The sequence below is a fragment of the Tachysurus fulvidraco genome, chromosome 18 (assembly GCF_022655615.1).
Source record: "Tachysurus fulvidraco isolate hzauxx_2018 chromosome 18, HZAU_PFXX_2.0, whole genome shotgun sequence".
In the NCBI taxonomy this organism is placed as follows: Eukaryota; Metazoa; Chordata; class Actinopteri; order Siluriformes; family Bagridae; genus Tachysurus; species Tachysurus fulvidraco.
Window position 1 is genome coordinate 1,286,098 of NC_062535.1, and position 26,512 is coordinate 1,312,609.

The 26,512-nt window shown below is 37.7% G+C and overlaps 2 protein-coding genes across 3 annotated transcripts; both read right to left on the reverse strand.

The window, feature by feature from the left end:
- Window positions 1-2,661: 2,661 nt before the first annotated feature.
- LOC113650705 (interferon-induced protein 44-like) lies at window positions 2,662-12,889 on the reverse strand. The gene is made up of 9 exons (XM_047803653.1): window positions 12,881-12,889; window positions 12,354-12,534; window positions 6,121-6,183; window positions 5,591-5,624; window positions 5,180-5,375; window positions 4,311-4,460; window positions 3,987-4,152; window positions 3,555-3,655; window positions 2,662-3,035 (listed from the first exon to the last, which is right to left on the reverse strand). The coding sequence occupies exons 1-9, from the start codon at window positions 12,887-12,889 to the stop codon at window positions 2,853-2,855; spliced, it is 1,083 nt and encodes a 360-aa protein (XP_047659609.1). The 3' UTR covers window positions 2,662-2,852.
- A 5,253-nt stretch (window positions 12,890-18,142) lies between these two features.
- LOC113637796 (interferon-induced protein 44-like) lies at window positions 18,143-25,938 on the reverse strand. Of its 2 annotated transcripts, none has more exons than XM_027138685.2 (8): window positions 25,905-25,938; window positions 24,169-24,226; window positions 22,518-22,551; window positions 21,903-22,101; window positions 21,623-21,769; window positions 19,853-20,012; window positions 19,541-19,641; window positions 18,143-19,011 (listed from the first exon to the last, which is right to left on the reverse strand). In XM_027138685.2, the coding sequence occupies exons 2-8, from the start codon at window positions 24,206-24,208 to the stop codon at window positions 18,823-18,825; spliced, it is 870 nt and encodes a 289-aa protein (XP_026994486.2). In that variant the 5' UTR covers window positions 24,209-24,226; window positions 25,905-25,938; the 3' UTR covers window positions 18,143-18,822. The 2 variants fall into 2 exon arrangements, with proteins under 2 accessions (XP_026994486.2, XP_026994485.2); XM_027138684.2 differs by having other exon boundaries at window positions 24,169-24,223; window positions 25,905-25,920.
- Between the last annotated feature and the right edge of the window lie 574 nt (window positions 25,939-26,512).

The following is a 26,512-nucleotide window of genomic DNA, read 5'->3' on the forward strand; positions in this document are numbered from 1 at the left end:
ACACACTCTTAACACCACACCCCACACACACTCTCTTTCTCTCTCATTCACACACACAGAGATGCCTTGACCTTAGTTTAGCCCCCTCCCCACCATAGCAGGACCATGAAAGCAGTTGTAAGAAACATTCGGCTGGGGGTTCTGGTGGCTGGGGGTTTTGTGATAACATTCAAGGCTGCTTTTCTAGACTAGCATTAAGCTCTGCACACACACATTATGCCATCCCTCTTCTTTACTACTATATGTTCCTGTTTTACCTAATAAAGTTCAGAACTTCTCTTTGAAAGACTGACTCGTCTGTTTCATTGAGACTTGGCTGAATTCAGGGAATCTGTCCAGGCGGCAGAGGATAGTAATCCTGCCCAATGAGAATGAGAAAATCCCTTACATTTGCTAATAGAGATATGTCTAAAAATGCTATTATGCCACTGCTGTGCTGCTGAGACACAGCTGTATGTTTCAGCAGGTTATTCAGCAGGTTCATCAGTTCTGTAACATGGAGGAATATGTAAAAGACATTAGTCACTTCTTTTGAGTAATCTTGAGCATCTAAACAGCTAAAAGTATCAACGGTATTTTTTAGGCCTTTTGTTTTCTTGTTTTCATGTTTACTTGTGTGGACTTGTTGACTGGATGAATCAGTATGTGCATAAACACGTTCTGGTTAGTCCAGAATATCCAGCAGTCAGTGTATAAAAACACATTCTAAGATCTTATGAAAACATCTCCACCCTGGTAATAAGTGTTTCCAGAGCTTTGTGTCAGATCACATATCAAAGTAACTGATACTCCCATTGTTCTGTGAAGGAACAAAACATATTGAGATTCCTCTTCATGTTAAATCAACACCTCATCCACTGAAATGACAGTAAGTGACCCGTGACTGGGGCAGATACATTTTATAAAAACCTAGAAAGTAATTTTTTATATTCATTCAAATAAGTGCATTAGCAAATTAAAAACGAAATATTCAAGTGATTGATACGGTAAGTCCATTAACAATCAGCTTGATTGATAGATAAGTCCATTAGATAATTACTGACATATTATTTGCACATCCCCCCTTGTTTTTACAATCTTCCATATCATATTTTAACTCATCTGTCAATTGATGGGTTGACTCAGTCTCAAGAATAGAAGATGACATTTTTGCAAAAAATAAAGTGTGTTAGAGAGCGTGCAAGCCTGCTTGGTAAAAAAAATATTTGAATGATTTTGCTTGTTTTTTCTTGCTCATGCTTAGTCCTGTACCTATTATTGCGAGAATGGTATAACATTTTTAATTGTTTTGAGACCCTCCATTAAACTAGTTGGGTCCTATTTTCACTTACACTTATGGATATAAAGATCATTTCTTTCTTTTATTTATTAAAAGAATACTTTTATTGACATTAATCCACAGAGAGGAGTGTTGATTGGTGGGCAAGACTGTTAATAAACTTTCTCTGGTGAACTGAATGAAGACGTCCCGAGCCATCCTTGAACACAACGCAGATAAGAGTAGCAGCGGTTAGCATGAGACCGGCTACATAGGCTTCCTCAATGCAGGCGATGTAGGGGAGAGAAAGCTTGAGAGCATCACTTCAACCCTAGGCATGGCCGCATGCTCATAGTTTCTGAGCCCCACAATGGCCAAACGATTAGAAGTGGCCAAATAAAGAGACAGATTCCAAAACCTCAATAACTTGGCATGGAGATTCAAGAAAAATTGGCAGTTGCCTGTGTGGGCGTGGCATGCAGCCTTACATTTAATTTAGTGATTGCATGCTTTACCACCTCGAAGAGCTCTTCAAATGCCACTGATTGCAGTGGCAGCTAGAGAGAGGAATGTTCCTCCTTATCTGCATTGAGCTTCTCAGACTCCAACGTGGACAACAACATATCCTTTTCTGTGACAGGAGAAATTGAAGAGCGAGCTGCCAAATCCAAATCAGAGTCGGGAAGAGGACAAGAAATAGGGAAGGACAAAATCTCTTATTTCGCATTCGTCAACGTAACCTGCAAACCCAATGATCAAAGCCAAGCAATGAGCACTTCCTAAAGACAAAGAAGCTGGAGCAATCAGACGTAGATGCCCTTCTATGTTGTCCCTTCGTCACATGTCTTGCTTAAGTTAGTAGCTTGTTAAAATCCCTTGATTTGATCTCATTGGGCTTCCCTTTTCTCTCGTTTTTTTTCTGCAGTCCCTCTGCACTTGTCTCTAGGAGTTTGCCTGGCTTTTACATGTTGCTTTCTTTATGGGAAAGTCCTTTCTCATCATTTGTTTACTTTACACTTCTTTGTATGTTTTGGTTTGGTAGATTACTGGGCTGCATGTTGACCTCTCTATTCTCCAGCCCCAGGGTCAAGACCATCTGGCATAAAACTTTCTCTTCCCTCTGGTGGTGTTCTTCCATAAGTGTACTTCTTAAGGCCTAGCGCTATTTCTACAGGTCCTAATTAATAGCGAGTAAATAATTTCAGAAACTTTGTTCAGTAATGAAATATGATTCATGTTTTGGGCTTAAATAGTTATGTAATAACTATGAAATAGGATGATAGTTACTTGTAAATATAATGACATGTTTTGTGTAATAAGTAGGATCAAACAATTAACTGAACATTGTATTTTATTTCATGTAATTAAAAGTACAATGTACAAAGCAAATATTAATAACCACAAACCAGGTATGATTAAAGTAGAGGAAATGATCTTAAATTACAGATTATCTGTGAAAAGATTCTTTATGTCTCTCTATTATTGCCCTTCACCATTTGATGCTGTGATCTTTGACCTATTATACAATTTATTGCTGACTCATTTTTTTCACTATGTTTACTCTTCTCATGAGTGTAAAAGTGAAAAAAAGTCTTCACTGCAGTTTTTCACAAAAGGTTTGGTTTTCCAGCTGATCATTGGCAAGATTCACAATCTGATCAAGTGCCTTGAGGATCAGAACATCCATGTCATCAACTGTGTCAATCTCTTCATGGTAATTCTTCACAGGGAAGATGTGGTTCATTGGAATCCCCAGTACATTACTGCACCCCTGCATCTGAAAAAAAAAAAAACAAAAAAAAAAAGACAAGAGTAACAAACCATTTATTTAAAATAAATTAAAAATTTAGAAAAAGGTTTGTAAGAAAAACTTTTTTTTCCACAAATGAAAACAAATACAGAAGAACAGGACTTTACTTAAATTCTTAAACAGACACTGTCAAATTATCTAGAAAGCTTTTTATAGTTGACAGCAGTCACCTCTTAATATTTCACAGGAAATATTACTTATAAATATTATTATTACTTTATATATTAATATTTAAAATAAAATGTTCACTGGACTTGGAATCTTGGAAGCCTTTATGATTTCCAGGAAGAATTTTCAGGAAGTTTTTATTAATCAATTATTTTCTGGAGAGCAAAATGCTGTGAGATGGACATTTTATAAATATATAAGATAAATAATAGTGGTGCGGTCTGATTGTGTGTTTATATACAGTTAGAACATATATTTTCAATGCCACATTTTGTAATCAGTTACAGTCCTAGTATACAACTTTAAGAACACAATTACCTTTTCTTTAATCTTCTTGCTGGTGTAGACCTTTCTTATGTCCTCTTTAACCAGTGGGCAAATTTCATCAACTTTTGTCATGACGATGACCTGAGGCAAATCTGCAAAGTAGGATGAACAGTACACAGTGTTACATTTAGTATAGAACTTATATTACCCCCCTAAGCTGTTGTAGATATAAACAGTTTCTCTTACAAGCCTCTCCCTTTTTTAATAGGGCAAAAATTTGCAGCAATTTTTCATAAACCAGTTACAGCTAACACAGGAATCTACTGTATTAATTGTTAATCATGTCCCTGTGTGCGTTAGAATAGAAATTATTATAAGAATAAAATCTAGATCTGTGATATTACTGTCAGGGCTACTGAACAATCAACACCTTCTGAACAAATCAAACACGATACAATTCTACACTGGAATAACAGGACTTACCTAACTCTGAAGCCGCCTCACGAATCCGTATCATCTTATCAATTAGCTCTTGGTTCACGAATGACACTTTGTTTGCATCTAGAACGTTGACCAGGCAGAAGGTTTGATCAGAAACCTTGGGATTGTTTTTGGAGTCTTTCTCAGATGCAGGATGAAGAGGATTAAACTGAAAATTGGTGAAAGAATAAATCTTCAGTTCAATTTGGGTTTATTGCTACAGAAACACAGTTGTACTATGAACCTAATACAATATACTAACAATATACATTGTAAAAAGTCTGAAAGTTATTGTTTTATCTCATTGTGAAAGTTGAATGTCCTCACGTTGTATCCTTCCTCAATCAGCCCCTTTATGGCTGAGATAATATCATCTACACATATGCCTGCGGTACGTTCACGTTCAAGTCCCATGATATCATTGAAGACAAAAGGCAAATGGGAGCCACCCTTCCCTTTGATATAATGGGTTTTATACTGAAAGACAAAAACACAAATTGTATACCATTTATTGCAATTTTTTTTTACTTAAGATGAAATAATCCTGAAAATCCAAACATCCTGAAATTAATGAAAGTTAAACATAATATTGAACTATACAATGCTGTGCCTCTTTAGGTGCTGAGGTTGACAACTTGTGGTGTCTTTACACATAGTTTTCTGTTTGGAGAATGATTTAGATTTCTTTCATTTGCTATTTTCTACCCAAGTTTAAGAGTCAATTAAACTGAAAAAGCTTTCTTGTTTAAAATAACTGTTTAAAAGGTGCCGTGTCCTCACCTGACTACAGAACTCTACTGAGGTTGAGAACACAAAGGTTCCTCTCACTTAGAATGAACCCCTATTCACATTAATGTCATATTTGTTAAAGCTCCCTACTGTATAACCTTTTTGCATATTTGAGTCTGCACATACAGCTGATTCTGGGCTCATTTGGTCTTTTAAATCATTTTTTTCAAACTGCGCAGTTCCAAATATCAAGGTTTCTGCTCTCAAGTGAAAAAGAACAGTGCATTTTTTAATGCATTGGATGTCACTGAATGATCGTCTTCAAAATGTCCACAGATTGTCTCTCTTCACACTTAATATAAATAATATTAAATATTGTTGTCTATAAATGTGAGATTACTTTAATTAAAAAAAAGTGTTTATTTGATTGAAATTTACAATCAAACCACTGAGCATGTTGTACTTACTTTTCTTGTGAAACTGGTTCCACATGTTCCAGCAAGTGCCCCAGAGGTGATTCGCTTTTGGAAAACATTATTGACTGAATTTATAAAGCTGGACTTTCCTGCTCCAACTTCACCAACGATCAGAAACCTGACAAACTTAACATCAGTACTGTTGAGCTTAAAGTTCCTCAGTTTCTCTTCTAAAGCGTCTTTATTCCTATCACACACAAAAAGTCACAAAAAAACAAACTACAAATTACTGGCAGTTAGTGATTAAAAAAAGTTTTAAAATTTTTCATTTTAATTTAATGTTTAATTTAACAATTACAATTTAACATTTTGAAGACATTTGATAAGTTTTGAGGCTGAAATATGAGCATAATTGCTCATGGTGTACTTAAACAAAAGCTCCATTGCTTTAATAAAACCTACCCCCAAGGCACTGTCCTCCATGGCGTATCAAATTCTGAAAGGAAAAAAAAGAAGTTATATTTTTGCAACCGTCTGTGAAATATAGCAAACCTGTAAATGGGCAAGACCAGGAAAAAGCAGATTGCTAGATGTATACCAAGGAGTTCTCATCTACAGCAGAGAGAACTTGTTATAAATGGATCATTTTTAACAATTCAATAGAAATGATCAACAAAACGGGTGTGTGGTGTTAAACCTGTTCATTCACTTGTGAGTTACACATTCCTACTGTAAGGAAAGATAGACTGAAGTAGACGGCAGTTCAGTTATTAAAAGAACTGGCAAATCCAAATTGTGAGGCAAGACGTGTAAACAGGAAACAGGCAATAGTCAGGGGATGAGCAAACCACACAAACTGGGAAAATCCAAAATACAAGAATAGGTAGCAAAGCAAGATCAAATCCAGAATATCAGTGTACAGGATGAACAGCTTGGTAAGATCAGGCAGATACACAATGAGCTTTGGATTGAGGTGTGGTCATTCAGCTCACCTGGTGGTGGAGGTGGTGTCTCATGTTTGCACTTATCCAAATATTCCCATTTTATGATCAATCCTGAGGTGAAAAGTAGAAATAGATGTTTCATGTTAGATTTCAGAAAGAAAAATAAAAGGAACACTCACAGCTACTCACACACTGTTAGAAGAGCTTTCCAAATCTCTGCTTTTAGAAACAATCAAACACACAGACAATTAAAAGTTGGCAATATTCTAACCAGCATTTAACCAGAAGTGGTATATTTTCTCTATAAATGGTAAGTTGTATAAATTCTAATGAGTGAATATCACTATATTTGTTTCCCAGTTGTGAAATCAAGATAAATGCAAACACATACACACGTCCATATTTAATAAACTTCTGTTTAACATCTAATACAATTGTTAAAGACCAATTAGATAAAGATCTATATGTTTATGTAAAGATCAGATAAAAGTAAAAATAAACCCACATATACTCACAGTTTATGGTTGCACAGATTTACTGCAGCTTTCAGCATTTCCAGTTATATAGCATCAGTTGCGGGCTCCTCCTCCTCCTCCTCCTCCTGGGATATCCATTTTCTCATTGTGCATTCTTTCCAATGGAGGCATCTCATGGAAATGGAAAGTGAAAATTCACATGCTGTTCAAAGACAATCAATGGATGTTTGGTGAAATGATTGTTACTTTTAATTAAGTTACTATTGTTAACACGATTATGATGTTTCAGTATCTCCAGAATACTTACACACACACACACACACACACACGCACACGCACACGCACACACACACGCACACACACGACACCTGACTGAAGTGATTAAATCCTTCTATAAATATGAAATAATCTCATTACAGAAAACATCACCATAGGAGCAACTTGATCTAACACAAGGTCGACACGGATAACAAACTCTTACAAAACACAAATTGATCTCATATTTACCAATAGCCCGGAAAGAATTGTAAAATCATTTAATATGTTAACACACTTATCGGATCATAATCTAACTCTCATCACTAGAACGCTAACCAAAAAAACGTTTTTATCCTTGTGCTAAAGAAAATAAAGAAATTACTACAAATTCATCCATCCATCCATCTTCTACCGCTTTATCTGGGGCTGGGTCATGGGGGCAGCAGCAAAAGCAGGGATGCCCAGACTTCCCTCTCCCCAGACACTTCCTTCAGCTCTTCCGGGGGAATACCCAGGCATTCCCAGGCCAGCCGAGACATAGTCCCTTCAGCATGTCCTAGGTCTTCCCCTGGGCCTCTTCCCGTTCAGACATGCCCGGAACACCTCCCTAGGGAGGCGTCGAGGAGGCATCCGAAAAAGATGCCCGAGCCACCTCAACTGACTCCTCACGATGTGGAGGAGCAGCGGCTCTACTCTGAGCTCCTCCTGAGTGACCGAGCTCCTCATCCTATCTCTAAGGGAGTGCCCAGCCACCCTATGGTGGAAACTCATTTCGGCCACCTGTATCCGGGATCTTGTCCTTTCGGTCATGACCCAAAGCTCATGACCATAGGTGAGGGTACGACGTAGATCGACTGGTAAATAGAGAGCTTCGCCTTGCGGAACAACAGACCGGTATATCGACTGCATCACTGCAGAAGATACACCGATCCGCCTGTCAATTTCCCGCTCCATCCTACCCTCACTCGTGAACAAGACCACAAGATACTTAACTCCTCCACTTGAGGCAGGAGCTCTCCGCCAACCTGAAGGGGACAAGCCACCCTTTTCCGGCTGAGAACCATGGCCACGAATTTGGAGGTGCTGATTCTCATGCTTGCCGCTTCACACTTGGCTGCAAACCGTCCCAGTGCACACTGAAGGTCCTGATTTGAGGAAGCCAACAGGACAACATCATCTGCAAAAAGCAGAGATGAAATCCTGTGGTCCCCAAAACAGACTCCCTCCGGCCCCTGACTGCGCCTAGAAATCCTGTCCATATAAATAATGAACAGGACCGGTGACAAAGGGCAGCCCTGTCAGAGTCCAACATGCACTGGGAACAAGTCTGACTTTCTGCCGGCTATGCGAACCAAACTCCTGCTCCGGTCATATAGGGACCGGACAGCCCTTAGCAGAGGGCCCCGGACCCCATACTCCCAGAGCACCCCCCACAGGTCACCACAAGGGACACAGTTGAATGCCTTCTCCAAATCCACAAAGCACATGTGGACAGGTTGGGCAAACTCCCATGCACCCTCCAGCAACCTGGTGAGAGTATAGAGATGGTCCAGTGTTCCACGACCGGGACGAAACCCCCATTGTTCCTCCTGAATCCGAGGTTCGACTATCGGCCGAATTCTCCTCTCAGTACCCTGGCATAGACTTTTCCGGGGAAGCTGAGGAGTGGGATCCCCCTGTAGTTGGAACACACCCTCCGGTCCCCTTTCTTAAACAGAGGGACCACCAACCCAGTCTGCCAGTCCAGAGGCACTGTCCCCAGCTGCCACGCGATGTTGCAGAGGCATGTCAACTACCTCAGTGACCTAAATTTCAAATCTTTATAGTTGCAGCTAAATCAAATTCAATGGAATGACATTTTAACTTTCTTTGATTATGAAAAAGACAGCCAAATATTTCTAAAAACACTTAAGGGAACTATTAAAGAATTCACACATAAAATTAAGCTCAAACAACACAAAAATCCTGGACCCTGGATAAATCCAGACATTATAAAACTCATGAAAGAACGAGACCAAGCTTTAAAAATAGCAAATAAAAATAAATCAACTCATGACAGAGAACGTTTCACCATGTTGAGGAATAAAGTTGTAAGATCATTAAGGAAAGCAAAGGCAGATTTCTTTCCTACTTTAATTGAAAAATCAAATGGGAATGCTAAAATATTATGGAAAAAGCTAAGAAAAATGACAGGGGATTGCCCCAAAGAACACAACACTTTAGAAATTAAAATGAATGAACAACTAACAAACAATATTTCGGCTGTAGCGGAGGCATTCAATCACTATTTTATTGATTATGTGGCTAATATAGCAAGCTGTTTTACTCCTAAGAACACATACGCTCCACTAGAAGACACAAGTCAATCCGTTTTCAGTTTAAAAACCATCACATAATCAGAGGTATCACAGATCATTAAATCACTTAGACCGTCTAGCTGTAAAGATATTTTTAGTATGGATACAATGATGCACAATGAGCTTAGTAAAATATTCACACGCCCCATTACCAAAATTATCAATTTCACAAAATATGTTCCCAAGTATGTGGAAATAAGAGGTTATTGTTCCCATTTTCAAAATTGGAGACCCTCATTTTATGTTAAATTACAGACCTATCAGCATTTTGCCTACTGTGTCTAAGATTGCAGAGAAACTGGTAGCAAAACAAATTATTAACCATCTAAATACCACACCCTATGCTCTCCACCCTATAAAGTTTGGTTTAGAGCCAATTATTCAACCGAAACTAGTATGTGCTTCTTTACTGAAAATATTAGAGCGTTGTTGGATCGAAGTGGGGTGGTTTTAGCTGTTTTCCTGTATCTTAAGAAGGCCTTCGACACTGTCAATCATAAAGTCTTGCTGACAAAATTATGCAGTTATAATTGTTCCTCAAATGCTATTAAATGGATTGATTCTTACCTCACTGACTATTCCCATCATGTCAAAGTCCAGTCATTTTAAATCAGCAGCTCTCAGTCTATCTACCGGTCTTCCTCAAGGATCAATTTTAGGACCTTTGTTGTTCTCACTTCATATAAATGACCTACCGTCTTTCTGTCCAGATGTTTCTGTGCAAATGTATGCTGATGATACTGTAGTCTACATTCATGGTGTCACGATGAGACACGGTGAGACAAAGGCGAGTGAGGATCCAAATGCAGTTTAAAGTTTTAATAGACAAAACACAAATGAACAGGCAGGCAACACGGAACAAAACAGGAAAACGGGAACATAGACATGAACACACCACATACCAACAACGACTAACACCAGGGAACTGAACAAACAGAGTAAATGTAGTAAACAGGAACCAATCACAAAGCGGAGAAGAGACGGAGTGCAATTAGTGTCCATGGTAACAAATGAGTGGGCGGAGCAAACAATTAACAGGGCAAGGCAGCAGACAGAAACAAAGGAAAACACAGACAGACTCATTATACATGGTAGTAATATTTCTCAGGTAGCTGAAAAAATCACTAACTCTATGGTTAAAATTACAGATTGGTTGAAACATTCTTGCCTGCAGTTAAATACATCAAAAACAGTAGCAATGTTCTTCACTAAGTCCAACAATAAGTTCAGTGTTGAGCCAGATGTTTTTGTATCAGGGGAAAGGCTACAGATCGTGTCAGAGTACAAATATTTGGGGATTTTAATTGATTCAAAGTTGTCTTTTAAATCGCATATAAACAAGGTCTGTAATATAATCAAATTCAACCTCAGTAACTTCAGACACATTTGCCATCAAATGTCTACACAGGCAGCAAAAATGTACATGCACTCTATGAATTTTTCACATATCTCTTACTGTTTGCCCATTTGGTCACAGGCTAGTGTTACAACTCTGAAACCACTTCAATCACTTTACAAACGAACTGTAAAAATTCTGGATAAGAAATCAAACATTTCTCATTATTGTCCAATATTACAAAAATATAGATTACTCAGCTGGGAAAACATGGTAAAATTCTCAAATCTATGTCTTGTTTATAAAATTATTCATGGTTTATCATCCCCTCCCTTCCATCAGTTTGTCAACATCCGAACAGCTGATCATCGTAGAACCAGAGGTGCAGTGAGGGGAGATTGTATCATTCCCTTCAGGAAAAGTGTTTTTGGCCAAACCGCTTTTTCTGTTCGAGCTGCTACTCAGTGGAACCTTACCCCTACTTTATAAACATCAGAAACCTGAAGACATTTAGTACATTTAAGATCCAGTTAAAGAAGTGGTTCGTTAATAACCAGAGCGGTCAACATTAGCTTAGTTTTTGACCTGCCCTTGTTGCCCCCTGATGGTTTTTTGTTTATTGTGTGTGTATGTGTTCATGTATTTGTCTGATGTTTGTTTGATTGCTGGCGTCTTGTGTTTCTAATGTACATTATAGCTAATACTTACAGTAGTACTTTTATTAATTGTAGTGTAGCTTTATTGTTATTTCATTATGTACTTTTATTTACTTTTATCCTTTCTAGGGTGACTATTACCATCTGTCTAGTGACTACAGGTGAAAAATAGCCATCTGGCTAACTCTGGGATATTGACAGAAATTATTATTAATATGCATTGTCCCTGCAATAAATAAATAAATAAATAAATAAATAAATAAATAAATAAATAAATAAATAAATCTACACGTTCATTACAAATTCAGTTGAACTCCAGTGTGGGTTTTGTGACTATTCTAGTTAATAACATGTTAGAACATGTGTGTTGATGTGAACCTGGGTTGTGGCTTGCATATTTGTTGATTTTACAGGGAAGGTTGTTCACAACCTGTGCTGCAAACATCTGTAAATATTTAATTGAAAATGAAAGTGAAAGTATTTTAGCCCATCATCAGGATTTTAACCGAACATGAACTTGAATCTCTTTACTCTTAGTGTGCAGTTTGTTCAGTAGTAGTTCAGTAGTTCAGTAGTTGTAGTCATCTAGAGAGTTTTAACTCTCCGAGAGTTTTAACAGCTCAGACAAATTATTTATGTACTATAGAATTTAATAATCAGGTAAACAAAATCATGAAAAGTTTTCAAAAGTTGACAATATTTTTATTTTAAACATCTCCATTACTGTATATGCATTTTAGACTATTTTTGCTACAAAAGACCTTGGTAAGGATAAGTTTAGTGAGATCAGGAGATGAGCAGATGTTACCAATGACTGATGATGTTTTTCTCTTACATGTTTGCTTGTTTGAATCATGCCTATTAATCTTAATGTAATGAATGATCAGGGCCCAAAACCTGTTTTCTGTGTCCAGTTCATGCTCATGGTTCTTGTTTTTCTAATTTCCATGTCTTTATGTTCTGTGATTTCTTTTATTCCTAGTGTTTCCTTTGTGTTGTTAGTCTGTTGTTCATAATAAATGCCCCAATTGCTTTGTCCTGTCTTTAACCATGGTTTTGGATTTTTGGACTGTTTATCACCCAGTTTTCTGCCTGCTCTACATTGTGTTTGTTTTTCGGATTGTCTGCAATTTGGAACTGTGCCTCTCATGTTTTAAGCCAGCTCAAAGACCCTTAATTTGAAATAGTTAATAATAACCAGTGATACTCAGAGATGTAGCTGCCTGATGGATCTGCTTCATCTTGTCGATAACCTCCTGGTTCATCACTGACACTTGGTCAGCTGCTAGAATGTTGACCAGACAGAAAGGTTGATCCTCTTTGCTTGGGATGCTTCTGTAGCCAACGTCTTTTGGCGACACCGGGGATAAGGGATTAAACTGAATGTGTGCAAGGAAAAAAGAATAAATTTCTTACACCAGCATCTTGAATAATGGTTCAGAACTAAATATTCCATATTAAATGATGTTGTGTGTATGGACAGTCATAAAACGGTATATTTTTGCTGGACATTTTGTTAAATGCAGCATTTTTCTTAGTTTGTATTCTTCCTGAAGAAATCTGTGTATGGCTGTGACCATGTCCTGTGCTTGTACACCTTTATTTTCATCTTTTTGTTAAGTCCCATGACATCATTGAAGACAAAGGGCAAAGGAGATCCATCCTCTCCTTCAATGTAATGAGTTTTGTACTGTAATGATAATTATGTTGTCATAAATACCGCACCTGCCGCATCTCCCGACCACCACCAGAGGGAATGTTCGCCGGATTACTAATACATTTCCGCACTACACTTCCCATAACCACCCGGGACTGATTACGCCGCCACCTGGTTCCAATTACACACTTCCTATTTAAAGGAATTTGAACTTGACCTCGGCGCGAAGTCTCGACTTGTTCCGGCCTGTCACATTCTGAGCGTTTTCTGTCCGTGTATGCTTGCCTGTGTTTTGATCTGTTTCTGTGCCTCTATTCCCGATTGTTTGCTGCCTGCCCTGACCTTTCTGCCTGTTATTTTCGAGTCTGTCTTAGCCTTGCCTACGTTACTGTCTCTGCCGTTGTTTGACCCTGCCTGTTACGAGTGTGTTTAATAAATACTGCAAATGGATCCTCAGCCTCACGACGCATCAATACAGAAGGCTTCGCCACACCACGATCCAGCAGTAATTTCCAAGCTCTCCATGGAACTCTCTGCTCAAGCACAACAACTTGCGGACCACTACGAGCAGCTTAAGTCCCTTACCTCGCTCACTATTGAACTCGTCGCCATGCTGCAGAACTGTCAGACCAGTCCAGCGGCACACGAGACAACACCTCCGGCGATTCCACTGGCTCCCCTGTCCGCCGCTCTCATGGCCACTAATCCACAGCTGGCTTTCCCGGAGAAGTTCAATGGCAACCCAGCGCAATGTCGGGGCTTTCTGATGCAGTGCTCATTCTTCGTGACGCAGCAACCTTTCCTCTACCCCACTGACACCAGCCGCACCGCGTTTGTCTGCACCCTTATCACAGGGAGAGCGCTAGAGTGGGCCACCACGATAAGGGGAGAGGATGGCACCACGCTCCCCTTCTTCCAGCACTTCCAGCTCCTTCCGCAGCGTTTTCAAGCATCCCGCGGGAGGAGAGAGCGCAGAGGAGCGCCTACTGAACCTGGCTCAAGAAGACCGTACTGCCTCGGATTACGCTCTCGAGTTTCATACTCTCGTGGCACAAGCGGGCTGGGAAGAGAGACCATTCAAGCTTCTCTACCGCAAGGGATTGAGCCACGAGCTGCAGGCTGAACTCGCCTGCCGTGACAAAGGGGGAGATTTATCGGCTTTTGTGGAGCTGTCCATCCAGGTGGACAATCTGATGAGAGCCCGGTGATCGCCTCACGTCTGTCAGCAACTCTGTCTATACTGTGGAAGGTCCGGACACCTGTACCACGCAGTAGCCGAGACACCCTGGTGAGTTTGAATGTGTTCACTGCCCGATCGCAGAATTGTGCTCAATTTGATGTACGACTAAAGATCCAGGGGGAGGAGTTGAGTCTGGTGGCACTCATCGACTCCGGCGCTGCAATAAATTTCATCTCCGAGGAGTTCGCTAAGGCTAAGGCCATCCCTATGACCAGGTGCGCCTCACCCTTGGCAGTGGAGGCGATAGACGGACGACCGCTTGGAAAGGGACGAATCCAGTTCACCACTGAGGAGGTCGAGCTGCAAGTGGGCCTGTTTCATAGTGAAACCATTCGCTTCCTCGTGATGACATCTCCACATTACCAACTGATTTTGGGCCTGCCGTGGCTGCAGCTCCACGACCCTGACATCTCCTTATTGTGTCGGTTTCATTATGACACCTTATTATCTCAAGTAGTTGTAAGTTATGGACTAAAAATTACAACATACATACTTCTTTTGTGAAAATCACTTCAACTGAAGCTACAAGAGCCCCACAGGTGATTTGTTTCTGAAATGCATTATTGACTGAGTTTATGAAACTGGACATTCCTGCTCCGACTTCACCAACGAGCAGAATCCTGAAAAACTGAGCATCTGAACTGCTGAGCCTCAGTTTCTCTTCAATTATGTCTTTTTGTCTGTTAAAACAAAAATCAGAAATATGTGCTAATCTATAAAAAAGTCCTTACGGTTCACAAAACAGGAAAATGTTTTGTATGTTACATGAAACGTTTGTTTTCTTGCTTTTTGTTCTTTCAAAATGATTGAAAGATTTAAAGCAAAATTGGTTTGAATTAACAACCTGCTCAGAACCTGAATACAGAAACACTAAAGCGAGGCTGTGGACTGACAAACAATCTGTGATATTAACATAAACTAGACAAAGAAATGGTGAACAAAGAGGCTTAAATAAGATGAATAATCACACAGCACAAAACAAGTCAGCATAATTTTATAAATGGGGAAATGAGAACAACCACAAGAGAAGAGTTCAAATAATATTTACATTGCTGCCCTCTGATGGTCTGGTAGGGAATTGACCGAGGTAGCCATGACACATGCCAATGTAAAATAAAACAAACAGACTTTTTTCTAGAAGTGTTAAGACACTTACCCCCAATGCATTTTCCTCCATGGCTTATCAAATTCTTAAAGACATCCAAAAGAGTTAGGCTGTAAAATTCTGAGTAATTTCAACAACTCGACAAGCTGTTAGCTGTTTTATTGGTCAGTAATGATCTTTATCCTCTGCAGTCTCTCTGTACTTTCTCATTTATACATTTGGACCTTTTAATATTAATACAGGGGTTTTCAAACTAGGGGTCATGGCCCATGTGCGGTGGCTTGATTTACAAACGTCATCTCAGGAGATATTCACAATTTCTATTCATTAATTTCTTTATTTTACAAGTAAATATTACGAACAACACAACAAGCCACATTTTAATGGAGTGAGTTGATGCTAGTTTAATGTTTTATACTTGAAATTGACACATAGCATGGTTTCATACAATCTGTGCCCACTGTAGAGCTGCTCATTCATCTGTGGTGCAGTTTCTGTGTTGCTTTTTCACTTCCTGTGTTTATTTGGCCTCAACCAGTCAAACTGTGCTTTACTCACAAAAAATGGCTACACTGTTGTGTTTGTCACACTTTTAAATGTTTGTAATGTTTCAGATCGTCTAACAAATCGTCGATCGTTTTTATTTATTTTACACATTTTACTTGCTATAATATGTGAAAAAAATGTTTAAAATCTATCTAACATGTTGTTGAAGAGATTAGCTTAGCACAATCCAAATTCATCTATTTTATCGTTTTTGTGACAGTTTGTTGACTTTAAATTAGTTGTCAAATAATCTGGTTTTGCCACTTGACAAAAGTTGGAAGTTACTGATCTCTTTTTGTAGGTTTTTGGACAAGACCCATAAACATACTAAAAAAACATATGTAATTTAGCTGCAGATCTTTCAGGAAGTTGCACAAGATGGCGCAATTTTACTATGTTGTAAACATCTGCAAGTTGGGAATGGAGTTGTAGGATTTATGAATCCCCCTCAACCCAAATACACTTTAGGAGACATTCCTGTCTAAAAGCGAAGTGAGAAAAAAGGAATGAGAATGGTAAAAAGAAAGAAGCACAGAGAAGCTAAATGAGAAAGGAACGAGGAACAAAAGCAACTGATGTTTGCTTCAGAAAGTAGAAAACTTGGTTACAGAAATGAAACAATTCAATATGAATTGAATACAATTCCAATTGCCATAAATGCTACTGCAAGACTGCAGAGGATCAGATGCTGTACCTAAACAGCTGGAAGAAGATTTCAACTGACTAAGAAGATTTATGCGATAATAAGTTTTATTTATCAGAAGTTCAGTAGAGCTCTGATCGCTTTTATTTACATTTATAAGTATCCTTTTTCTATAATTGAAATATATATTTAAATGTTAAATGTGGCTAGAAGAAAATAGAACATGCTGTTCCATATAACCACAGGATGTTGTAAGCCTGGCTTATGTATATCTCTGATGTGCAATATATGATGTGTTGCATAGGCTGAGCAAGGGTTTCAGCATAAGCACTGCAGAAGCACACTGCAGAGGCATATGTTAAAAACAAAATGACATGTAACGAAATACTTTGCTAAGAAGACACTGGGGCCTATCTCTCACCTGTAAGAGCCTGTGCATGGTCCTAGACAGTGCCAGGCAAATACATGGAAAGTCCAGGGCATATGCACTGCAAGTGCCAAGCCCTAAAAAGAGTATATAAATCTTGCTGTATTGAATAATGGGTGTGCATTCTACTAAAGGCAAGCTTATGCTTAGTTACTGTACTACATTTGTATTGCTTAAGGATTGTGCATCAGAGGACAAATGCAGGCTAAATAAATTACTTTTAGTAATGCTAGAATTGTTTGATTATTTAAAGGAGATTTTATTTGTAATTTTATTTTATTTACTTTACATATATTACATATACTTATTTGTATTACAGTGCTTTAAATAAAAACAAGGCCTCCCATTGTGAGGAACCTGAAAAGACAAAAAGGTCTAAGTCTGACATCTACATCTAAAATTTAAACAATAGACTAGGTAGAAGAACTTGAAGAGGATCCTTTGAAGATACTGAGGCATTGAACAGACAACCCATTCCAAGGTAAGACCAGTCTTGATTTAAAATGTCTGCTGTGATAGCAGCTTACTCGTGCAAAACAAAGGACAAACTCGTGAAAAGTGGGTCTGTTGAAGCTTTGTTTACGCAGGCCAGGAACATTTGTCACTAAAGGACATGCAGGTCAGTACAATTACTTTAACTAACTCAAGCTCAGAAGACAAGCTATACAAAATAGCACTTACATCTGAGTCGGTTCACTGATTGTAGGAACGGGAAACCGAGTCAAAACAAAAGCTTTGGAGTCAATTCTACATATTAATACTTAATATAGCATTTAGCAAATGTTTTGGTCAGTAACATTTGCCAAAATTTGTCACTGATATTTCTTTTTTTGTTATTTTTTATTTGCCAATTCGTAATGGAATAAATCAGGGCTTAAAGTTCAGAAATAAAACATACAAAGTTATGTGAACAATAAAAGATTAGATTAGTTTTTAAGTCTTATTTATTTGCCATAAACTATTGTGGTGAATTGACCTGCACCTCCATCAGACATTGTAAAGCATTTTGTTGGTTGTTGTCTGTATGTTTAACAAAATAAACTGTATCATTAAAAGCTTAAACTTCTTGACCAAATGAATATTGCATTTGCCCGGCTTAGGGTTAGGGTTAACTTATTTATTTATCATTGAACTGTTAATTGTTAATAGTTTGCTAAACCCTCTGATGATAGAATCCACACATCTGATATCAGTCTGTTCTTTAATTTTAAATCTCTCTTTAAAATCATGACATTATGGCTGGTTGACTGTTTCATATTAGTGTTGGTGCACAACTCATATGTGGTGAATAACCACATCAGTTTCCTTAAAACTTCTATTGCAGCACATAAATGCAAAATACAGACCTCAGTAGACAACTTAGAAAGGGTTTTGTTCTTTAGGTAAGAGCTTTATTTTTTATTAATAAGATTAACATTTACATAGAATTCCTTGATTACAGCTGTGCTGGGCGCTCCCTTAGAGATAGGGTGAGGAGCTCGGTCACTCCGAAGGAGCTCAGAGTAGAGCCACTGCTCCTCCACATAGAGAGGAGTCAGCTGAGGTGGCTCAGGCATCTGTTCCGGATGCCTCCTGGACGCCTCCCTGGGGAGGTGTTCCAGGCATGTCCAAACGGGAGGAGGCCCTGGGGAAGATCTAGGACATGCTGTAGGGACTATGTCTCTTGGCTGGCCTGGGAACGCCTCGGTATTCACCCGGAAGAGCTGGAGGAAGTGTCTGGGGAGAGGGAAGTCTGGGTGTCCCTGCTTAGACTGCGGCCCCCGCGACTCGGCCCCGGATAAGCCGTAGAAAATGGATGGATGGATGGAAGGATGGATGGATAGAATTCCTCATTTACATTTTAGGGTTTATTAAACCAGTAACTGTAACTAAAGTAAAATAATCTAATGTGCTCCATAAATACAGAAAACAGCATTACACTTATTTTACCAAAACATACTTGTTTCTCTTCTCCATTCAGCATTAATCATGTCTCCTACTGTGTTTTTTAAATGCTGTGTAAATCACTTTGGGTTACATTTATACACAGAAGCACTGTGATCTGAGCCCTTACTTAGTTTCTTTACCAGATTTACGTGACTTTTCGTTCAACCAGTCAGCAGCGATGTGCACAATCTGATCAAGTGCCTTGAGAATCAGAAGATCCATGTCATCCTTTGTGTCTATCTCCTCATGGTAGTTCTTCACAGGGAAAATGTGATTCATAGGAATCCCTACTGTATTACTACACACTTCCATCTGTAAAAATTCAAACACAGGTAGAGGTAAGATTGATAATGTAAGGGTGAACAGAGTAAGATAGATGTTCAGTTTCTCACTAATTATGCCAGACATGGACATAGTCATAGTTGAGGTATGTGCACTTAGGGAGGAACTAATTCTGAGGAATCAGACCTGATATTAAACTATGGACTTGGATGCATGACGGAAATTATTGAAGTGTCAGATGTCAGATGTGTGCAGTTCGGAGCAGGAACTTTAATCCAGGTTTCTTACAGGACATTAGCTTTCCAGACCACATATGAAGATGTGAAGACTAGACTATTCACATGTACAAAGATGGTAAGGACATGTGTCACTAAGGACTGTAATTGTCTGTAATTACAGTCAGTGTCAGTTTTCACAGGGAGGTTAATACTTAGTTGTTTTTAGCTTTTTTAGGTGGTGAAGAATTCAGAAAACTGCTGAAAGTGTTAAAGTATTAATTATTAAAAAAAATATATGTATATAATAACAGTTTGCACCACCCATATAACCAAATGATTACCTTCTCCTTGATCTTCTTGCTGGTGTAGATCTTCTTTAAGTTCTGTTGTACCAGTGGGCATGCTAAATCTGGTCTTGTGATGATGATTACTTGAGGTATATCTGGATGATATGATAAATCATTTATAAACAATCCCTACAGTATGAACAAAATTCTATACAAAAAATTAGTCAGTATTGTAAAAGTTAATTAAAGGTAGATTTAACTTGCTTTTAATTGATGGAGCATTATTACTATTACTGTGTTAAAGGTCTGTATTTCTTTCCTGAGATTTTCACAGAGAAGATTATCATCTGTAATAATCATTCTTACTCCGTTTGGTAGCAGCCTGGCGGATTTTTTTCAGCTTTTCAACGACCCCATCATTCATCATTGATATTTTGTCTGCAGCAACAATGTTGACCAGGCATGTGGTTTGATGCTCGACACTTGGGTTGCTTCTGTATTTAATGTCCCCCACATCTGCATCAAACTGATTGTGAACAGGTATGAATACATATATATATATATATATATATATATATATATATATATATATATATATATATATATATATATATATATATATACAGTGGTACCCCACTTATCGACCGGCTCGAACATCGACCTTTTCGCTTAGCGAACCTTGACTCACGTGGTGCCAGGGGAAGGATCTTCCCAGTCTCGCCTTGGTCTTTGTGGAGAGAGCATCTATCGTAAATTAAACTTCGGTTGGTGAACAATATTAGTGTTATTTAGCGGTCAATATAACAATTTAATGCGTGTATATTGTATATAAAATACTTTGTTTAAAGTGTAAAGTCTTTTTTTCAAATTTGTGAAAATACTCTAGAAATATGTGTCCAAAAAACGCTAGTGATATGACGGCCAAGCGGCATGTGATTTCTATGGAGACAAAGAGAGAAATTCTCTCTAAGTATGAAAATGGTATGCGTATCAAAGATATTGTTGCTAATTATAATTTACCTAAGTCTACTATATGTACATATTTGGCCAATAAGGAAAAAATTAAGGAAGCAAATGTCTTGCCCAGTATGTCGTGCAATGTTAACTTAAAACAAAGACCACAGGCTATAAATGAGATGAAAAAATTACTCGTTCTGTGGATAAAAGAGAAACAGCGAGTGGGTGATAGTGTTGATCAGGCAATAATTTGTAAAAAAGCGAAAGAAATTTACGGAAATCTGACAAAAGACGACAAAGACAAAGTTTTTCTGCATCTCATGGGTGGTTTTGTAGGTTTAAAGAGATGGAGAAGCAGCAAGTGCTGATAACAAAGCATCAGAACAGTTTGTGCAGGACTTTGCAAAGTTTATTAGTGAGGAAAACTATGTATCACAGCAAATCTGCAACGAGATTTTCCTGTAGCTTCAGGAAAAACAGCTACTGTAGACCCAGTGATGAGCCTCAACCAGGCCCTAGTGGAATTATGAAAATGCGGTGAGAAAAAACTCCTCCTCATAGTTTGCCTTCCGTGTTCATGATAGGTGATTCTCCCTCAGTTGAAGGTAAAAAATCTCCACTACCTCCATCCCTAGAGGCTGTTTCCCCTCCTCCTGGCAGTGAGGGCTCATCCTCATCCAACTAACACCACCACTCATCCTCCTCCCACCCACTCCATCAAGCCATCACTGCAACTTAACGAGTAAGTACAGTACAATCATTTTTTGGTTACTTTTGTAAAGTTTTTAATTTATACTTTTTACTGTATTATATACAATATTATGTATGAACCTGTATTATTTTATGTATTATGTAGTATTAATACTGCTAAAAACGGGGCATATCGGTGGAGGTCGAACGGATTAATTGGGTATCCCTTATTTCTTATGGGATAATTACATTTGCTCTTCGACCTTTTCGCATTTTGACCTGTTTTAAGGAATGGATTAAGGTCGATAAGCAGGGTATCACTGTATACATATGTATATTAGATAGATAGATAGATAGATAGATAGATAGATAGATAGATAGATAGATAGATAGATAGATAGATAGATAGATAGATAGATAGATAGATAGATAGAGATTCAATTCACATGTTAATATGACATACTTTGACTGCATGTACGCTTTACTTACATTGTGTCCTTCCTCAAGTAACCCGCATATGGCTCTGATGATGTCGTCTGCATTTGCACCAGACTCTCTGTCCTCAAGTCCCATGATATCATTAAAGACAAAAGGCAAATTGGAGCCATCATCTGCTTCAATATAATGAGTTTTGTACTGTAAGACAAATTCAGATGCATCATTTACTTTGTGTTCCTTTAATTCCCTATTGTCTGTTTTTTTGCTGCTGGTATCTCATTAAAAATCTAATTTTACCTGAAGTAGTATTTAAACTTTAGAAAATGCTTACGTTCTTTGTGAAACTGGTACCTCCTGTCCTGTCAACAAGAGCCCCAGAGGTGATTCGTCCTTGGAAAGCATTATTGACTGAGTTTATAAAACTGGACTTTCCTGCTCCGACTTCACCAGCAACCAGAATCCTGACAAACTGAGCACTTTTTCCCTTGAGCTTGAATGTCCTCAGTTTCTGTTCAATTTCTTTCTTTTCTCTATTAAAATCAGAAAGTCACAAAGTTTCCCTTAAATAAATGATATAAAGCATGACACTGAGCATGCAGATAAGTTTCTGTACTAATGTAAAGTGTAATATGAACTACAGAGGCTGTTTATTCATTACATAACCCAAGGAGAGTAAAGCTAATTATTGTGTTTATTTCTTATTCATCTATCTACAGAATAAAGAAAGAAATAAAGTAAGAATCATTGTTTAATAAACGGTATCAAATCCTTTAGGTTTCAGAGCAAATGTAAGTCATAACAGGTTCTGTTCAGAAGTGAGGATACATATTAACTGAGGTAGAATTAATTGAGGTAGAATTAACACCATGGGAACATGAAAGAGAGAAAATAGTCATTTTTTGCTCAAGGCAAATAGATTTTCTTCTCTAAAATTAAAGAAACTTACCCCCAAGGCATTTCCCTCCATGGTTGATCAAATTCTGAAGAACAGACAACCAAATTCAGTATTTACACAAACAGTGCTGAACGTATGTGTTCAGTATTCAGAATGTCTACAATCTTCTGTTTCTGCAGTAAACCTAATGTGATTCTTCTGTCTCAATCACTTCAATCAGTCACAATGTAATATTCATTTGTAGTGAATTTAAAACACAAAACATGAATTTTAATGTAACGTTTTGTGATTACAGGTTTACTAAAAAAAAAAGGAATAAGTGGTCAGTAAGAAAAGCAGTTTACATAAAAAATTTTATGTTTCTCAACAAAACATGATTATTTGATTACAAATTAATTGCTTACTAAATTAAAGAAGTTTATTAAATGATGCAGAGTGAATGTGATCAATTCACATATTAATGTAAACTGAGTACGGCGTGAAATCTCAGATGGATGTTGGTGCTGATGGGAATTATAACTATTGTATAAAACAATCATGTTAGAAAAGTGCAGCAGTAATTCAGTAAGTTTTATTTCACTGTCAGTCTGATAACACCCTCGTCAGCTCCCCACCGGAACACCAACCTCCGGTGTCGTGAGGTTACTTTCAGTTTCGACTTCCGGTTGCACCACCATAAAGACCGTTTTCGTGTGTGAAAAAGAGGTGTTGTGAAAACGGGCGTTGTGTGTGTGAACTGTCATAGTCGTACATTTTGGAGTTGTATTTGAACAAACACACAAAATCTCGTATCTGTAAACTGTCGTGGCCGTAGAATTTGGGATCCAACTCCGCAAAATTAAAATTTACACACAAATGCTTTGAATTACGTACGATTATTATTGACGGTGTTTTTATTCCATAGTAAAGCTGTTAGTTTCATTGCTTTCTGAAAACAAAGAGCTTTATGACAAACACAACAGTGACTACAAATATCTCGATAAGAGATTCTTTCCTTTTCTGTGTGACCAGCGAATGTCAGAAGCATGAAGTTGCACAGCGCCACCTCGTGTACCGTCTAATGTCAGAAACCACATGGGTGTGACCGTTAAAAACTCAACAATCGTCCCGGTGTGTACGAGCCTTTAACACTTGTCTGTTTAAATTGCTAGTTATTCTTGTTACCGAACTTTCTGCTTGTTTTTTTTTTTGCCCTCTCTGTTTGCCTGTCGGTTTGGATTTGTTTTGCTGTGGACTTTATTAAACTGTGTTCAGTTTCTGCAAATGGATTCCGCCGACTTCTCATTACAGGCAGACTGCTGCTGGACTCGTATTGCAGTATTGCACAATACAATGGGCCAGAATCACATCTAACTGAGACCTACTCCTGTAGATACTGAAATATCCTGAGAAACGAGAAACTGTGAACACATTGTACATCTAGTTACATCTGAGTTCTGATCACATATTCTGTTACCTTCTTGTTACGTCTGTAAACCTCAGCTGTAAAATTTGATAAATGATCTACTGCATGCACACGATTAGAAAAGCTGCTTTAAACTGAAATTTCTGCTTTAAACTGAATTCAGAAAAGATGAAAGTAGGAACATTTTCCCTATTCTGTATATTTGTTTCCACTTAGTCACTGTCAATCACACTGGTGCTAATTATGCCAAGAAACTTCTGTGTGAATGTCTGAAAATAATTTTTACATTTGTCTTACCAGGTTGTGGAGATGGAGGTTTGGATTCCTTATGTCCCATTTTATCCAATTATTTCTGCTGAAAAATCATGATTGGAAAATGAAAAATCAACTTAAAATTCTGGTTTATTCAAAAATGACAGTGTATGTTTTTATTTCCTTGTTCTACACAGGTATACATCTCTACTTAAATTATAAATCCAAGAGGTCCCGTTGTTATATAATTCATTATTGGACTGTAAATGTAATTTGAAACAAAAGGACCTGCTTCAGAAAAAAGCATGGAGAGGCAGAAGCAAGAAAGTTACAGACAATCAGAGAGTGCTGAATGAATTCTAATAACATTAGATTAGATTAGATTTCAATGTATTGTTATTCTCTAAAGCCAATGTACAAAGACGAGGAAATGCAGTTAGAATCTAACCATAAGTTTATTTATTTATTTATTTATTTATTTATTTATTTATTTATTTATTTGGAACCCCATTAGCTTCCACGAGTGTTTGCTAATCTTCCTGGGGTCCATTTTACAATATCAAAACATATTATATACAATCACATTACACTTTTTACAGTATGTTATCAAAAGAATAAATACACTTCAATTTGAGTCATTACACTTAGTTTTCATTACAGATCATACATTTTTTTTACCATCTTTTTAAAATAAGATCTGTTGCTTATTTGTCTTATACACATTGACAGTTGATTCCAAGCTACTGAGGATCTAAATAGTACAGTTCTCCTCATACAATTTGACTGTGCAAAAGGAACAACTAAATCACCAGAGCTGACCTGCCGAGCAATATGCTGGTGGCAATACCCACTGTAAACCAATTTATCCACAAAAAATTCTGGGGTTGTTTTTATAGATGGCATCATGCATGTAGCACAGACGACTTATCTTTAATTTATCCTGTACCTTCAACCATACTAATATAGTGTGTATCTCATTCACACCGGTCCTGTACGAACAGCCAAGAGCAACTCTGGCAGCTCTATTCTGAGCAAGATTTTTTGAGTGCTCCTGTGTAGCACTGGACCAAATAACTGAGCAGTACTCCAGGTGTGACAAGACCAAAGACTGGACTACTGTTCTCATGACTGAGGGTGGACAAAACGGCACACACTTCCTAGCTAAAGCAATGCCTCTGCCCGTCCTAAAAACAATATGATTTATCTGATCAGTCCATGAGAGCTGATTATCCAGCTTGACACCCAATAGTTTAGTTGTAGTAACCCGATCAACCAAAGTTTTATCAATTGTCAAATTTAGGTTACAAGGTTTATTTAACAAATGTTTAGTACCAAAAACAATACATTTGGTTTTGGAAATATTTAGTACTAATTTGTTTAAATTAACCCAGTTGATAATCAAATTTAATTGGTTTTGAAGGTTCATACTTAGATCGGTTATTGAAGGAGATGCACAAAATAAACTTGCATCATCTGCATACAGTACAACTTCTGCATTTCTAACAACATGGGGCAAATCATTCACAAAAGTTCACAAGTTCATAATTGTTACATTTTCTAATGGTGTAAATGGTAAGTTGTATAAATTCTAATGGGTGAATATCACTATATTTGTTTCCTAGTTGCAAAATCATGATAGATACAAACACATACACACATGTCCATATTTAATTAACTTCTGTTCAACATTCAAGAAAATTCTTAAAGCCTAATTGACATAATGAATGTTTATGTAAAGATCAGATAACAGAAAAACAAGAACCCATACTGTATATACTCACGGTTTATGGCTGCACAGATATACTGTACTGCAGCTCTCCGCAGTGCCAGTTATATACTGTAGCATCAGTTGGGAGCTCCTCCTCCTCCTCCTCCTCCTGGGCTATTATTATTTTACATTATTTTCAAATGGTGGCATTTCATGGAAATCTCAAGCGAAAATAAATTCTTAAGAAATTATTAAGTTATTATTAATTAAGTTACTATTATTAACACTATTATGATGTTTCAGTATCTCCAGAATACTTTACCTTCTCTCTATATTGTGGAGTTTATATACCCCCCCCCTCCCCACACACACCTTACACCTGACTGAAGTGATTAAATCCTTAGAACGCACTGTCACTTCTATATATATGAAATAATCATCTCCTTACAGAAAACATCACCATAGGAACAATTCTACACATTCATTACAAATTCAGTTGAACTCCAGTGTGGGTTTTGTGACTATTCTAGTTAATAACATATTAGAACAGGTGTGTTGATGTGAAGCTGGGTTGTGGCTTGCAGTCGGAGCTACAGGTACAGAAAATGTAACATCACTTACACATGTGTTCACCAAATTGACTTTTACATATTTGTTGATTTTGAACTGAATGTTGTTCAC

Bases quoted from the DNA above. Each gene is read 5' to 3' on its own strand.
- LOC113650705 (XM_047803653.1), bottom strand. The intron at 4,461-5,179 runs GTAAGTACAACA...TTTGTCTTTCAG, and splicing joins GAACCAGTTTCACAAGAAAA to TATAAAACCCATTATATCAA. The intron at 3,036-3,554 runs GTAATTGTGTTC...TTTTTTTTTCAG, and splicing joins GCAAGAAGATTAAAGAAAAG to ATGCAGGGGTGCAGTAATGT.
- LOC113637796 (XM_027138685.2), bottom strand. From the start codon at position 24,208: ATGGGACATAAGGAATCCAAACCTCCATCTCCACAACCTG. The intron at 22,552-24,168 runs GTAAGACAAATG...TCTGTTCTTCAG, and splicing joins ACCTCCATCTCCACAACCTG to AATTTGATCAACCATGGAGG. The intron at 19,642-19,852 runs GTAAGAATGATT...CATATCATCCAG, and splicing joins CCAGGCTGCTACCAAACGGA to ATATACCTCAAGTAATCATC.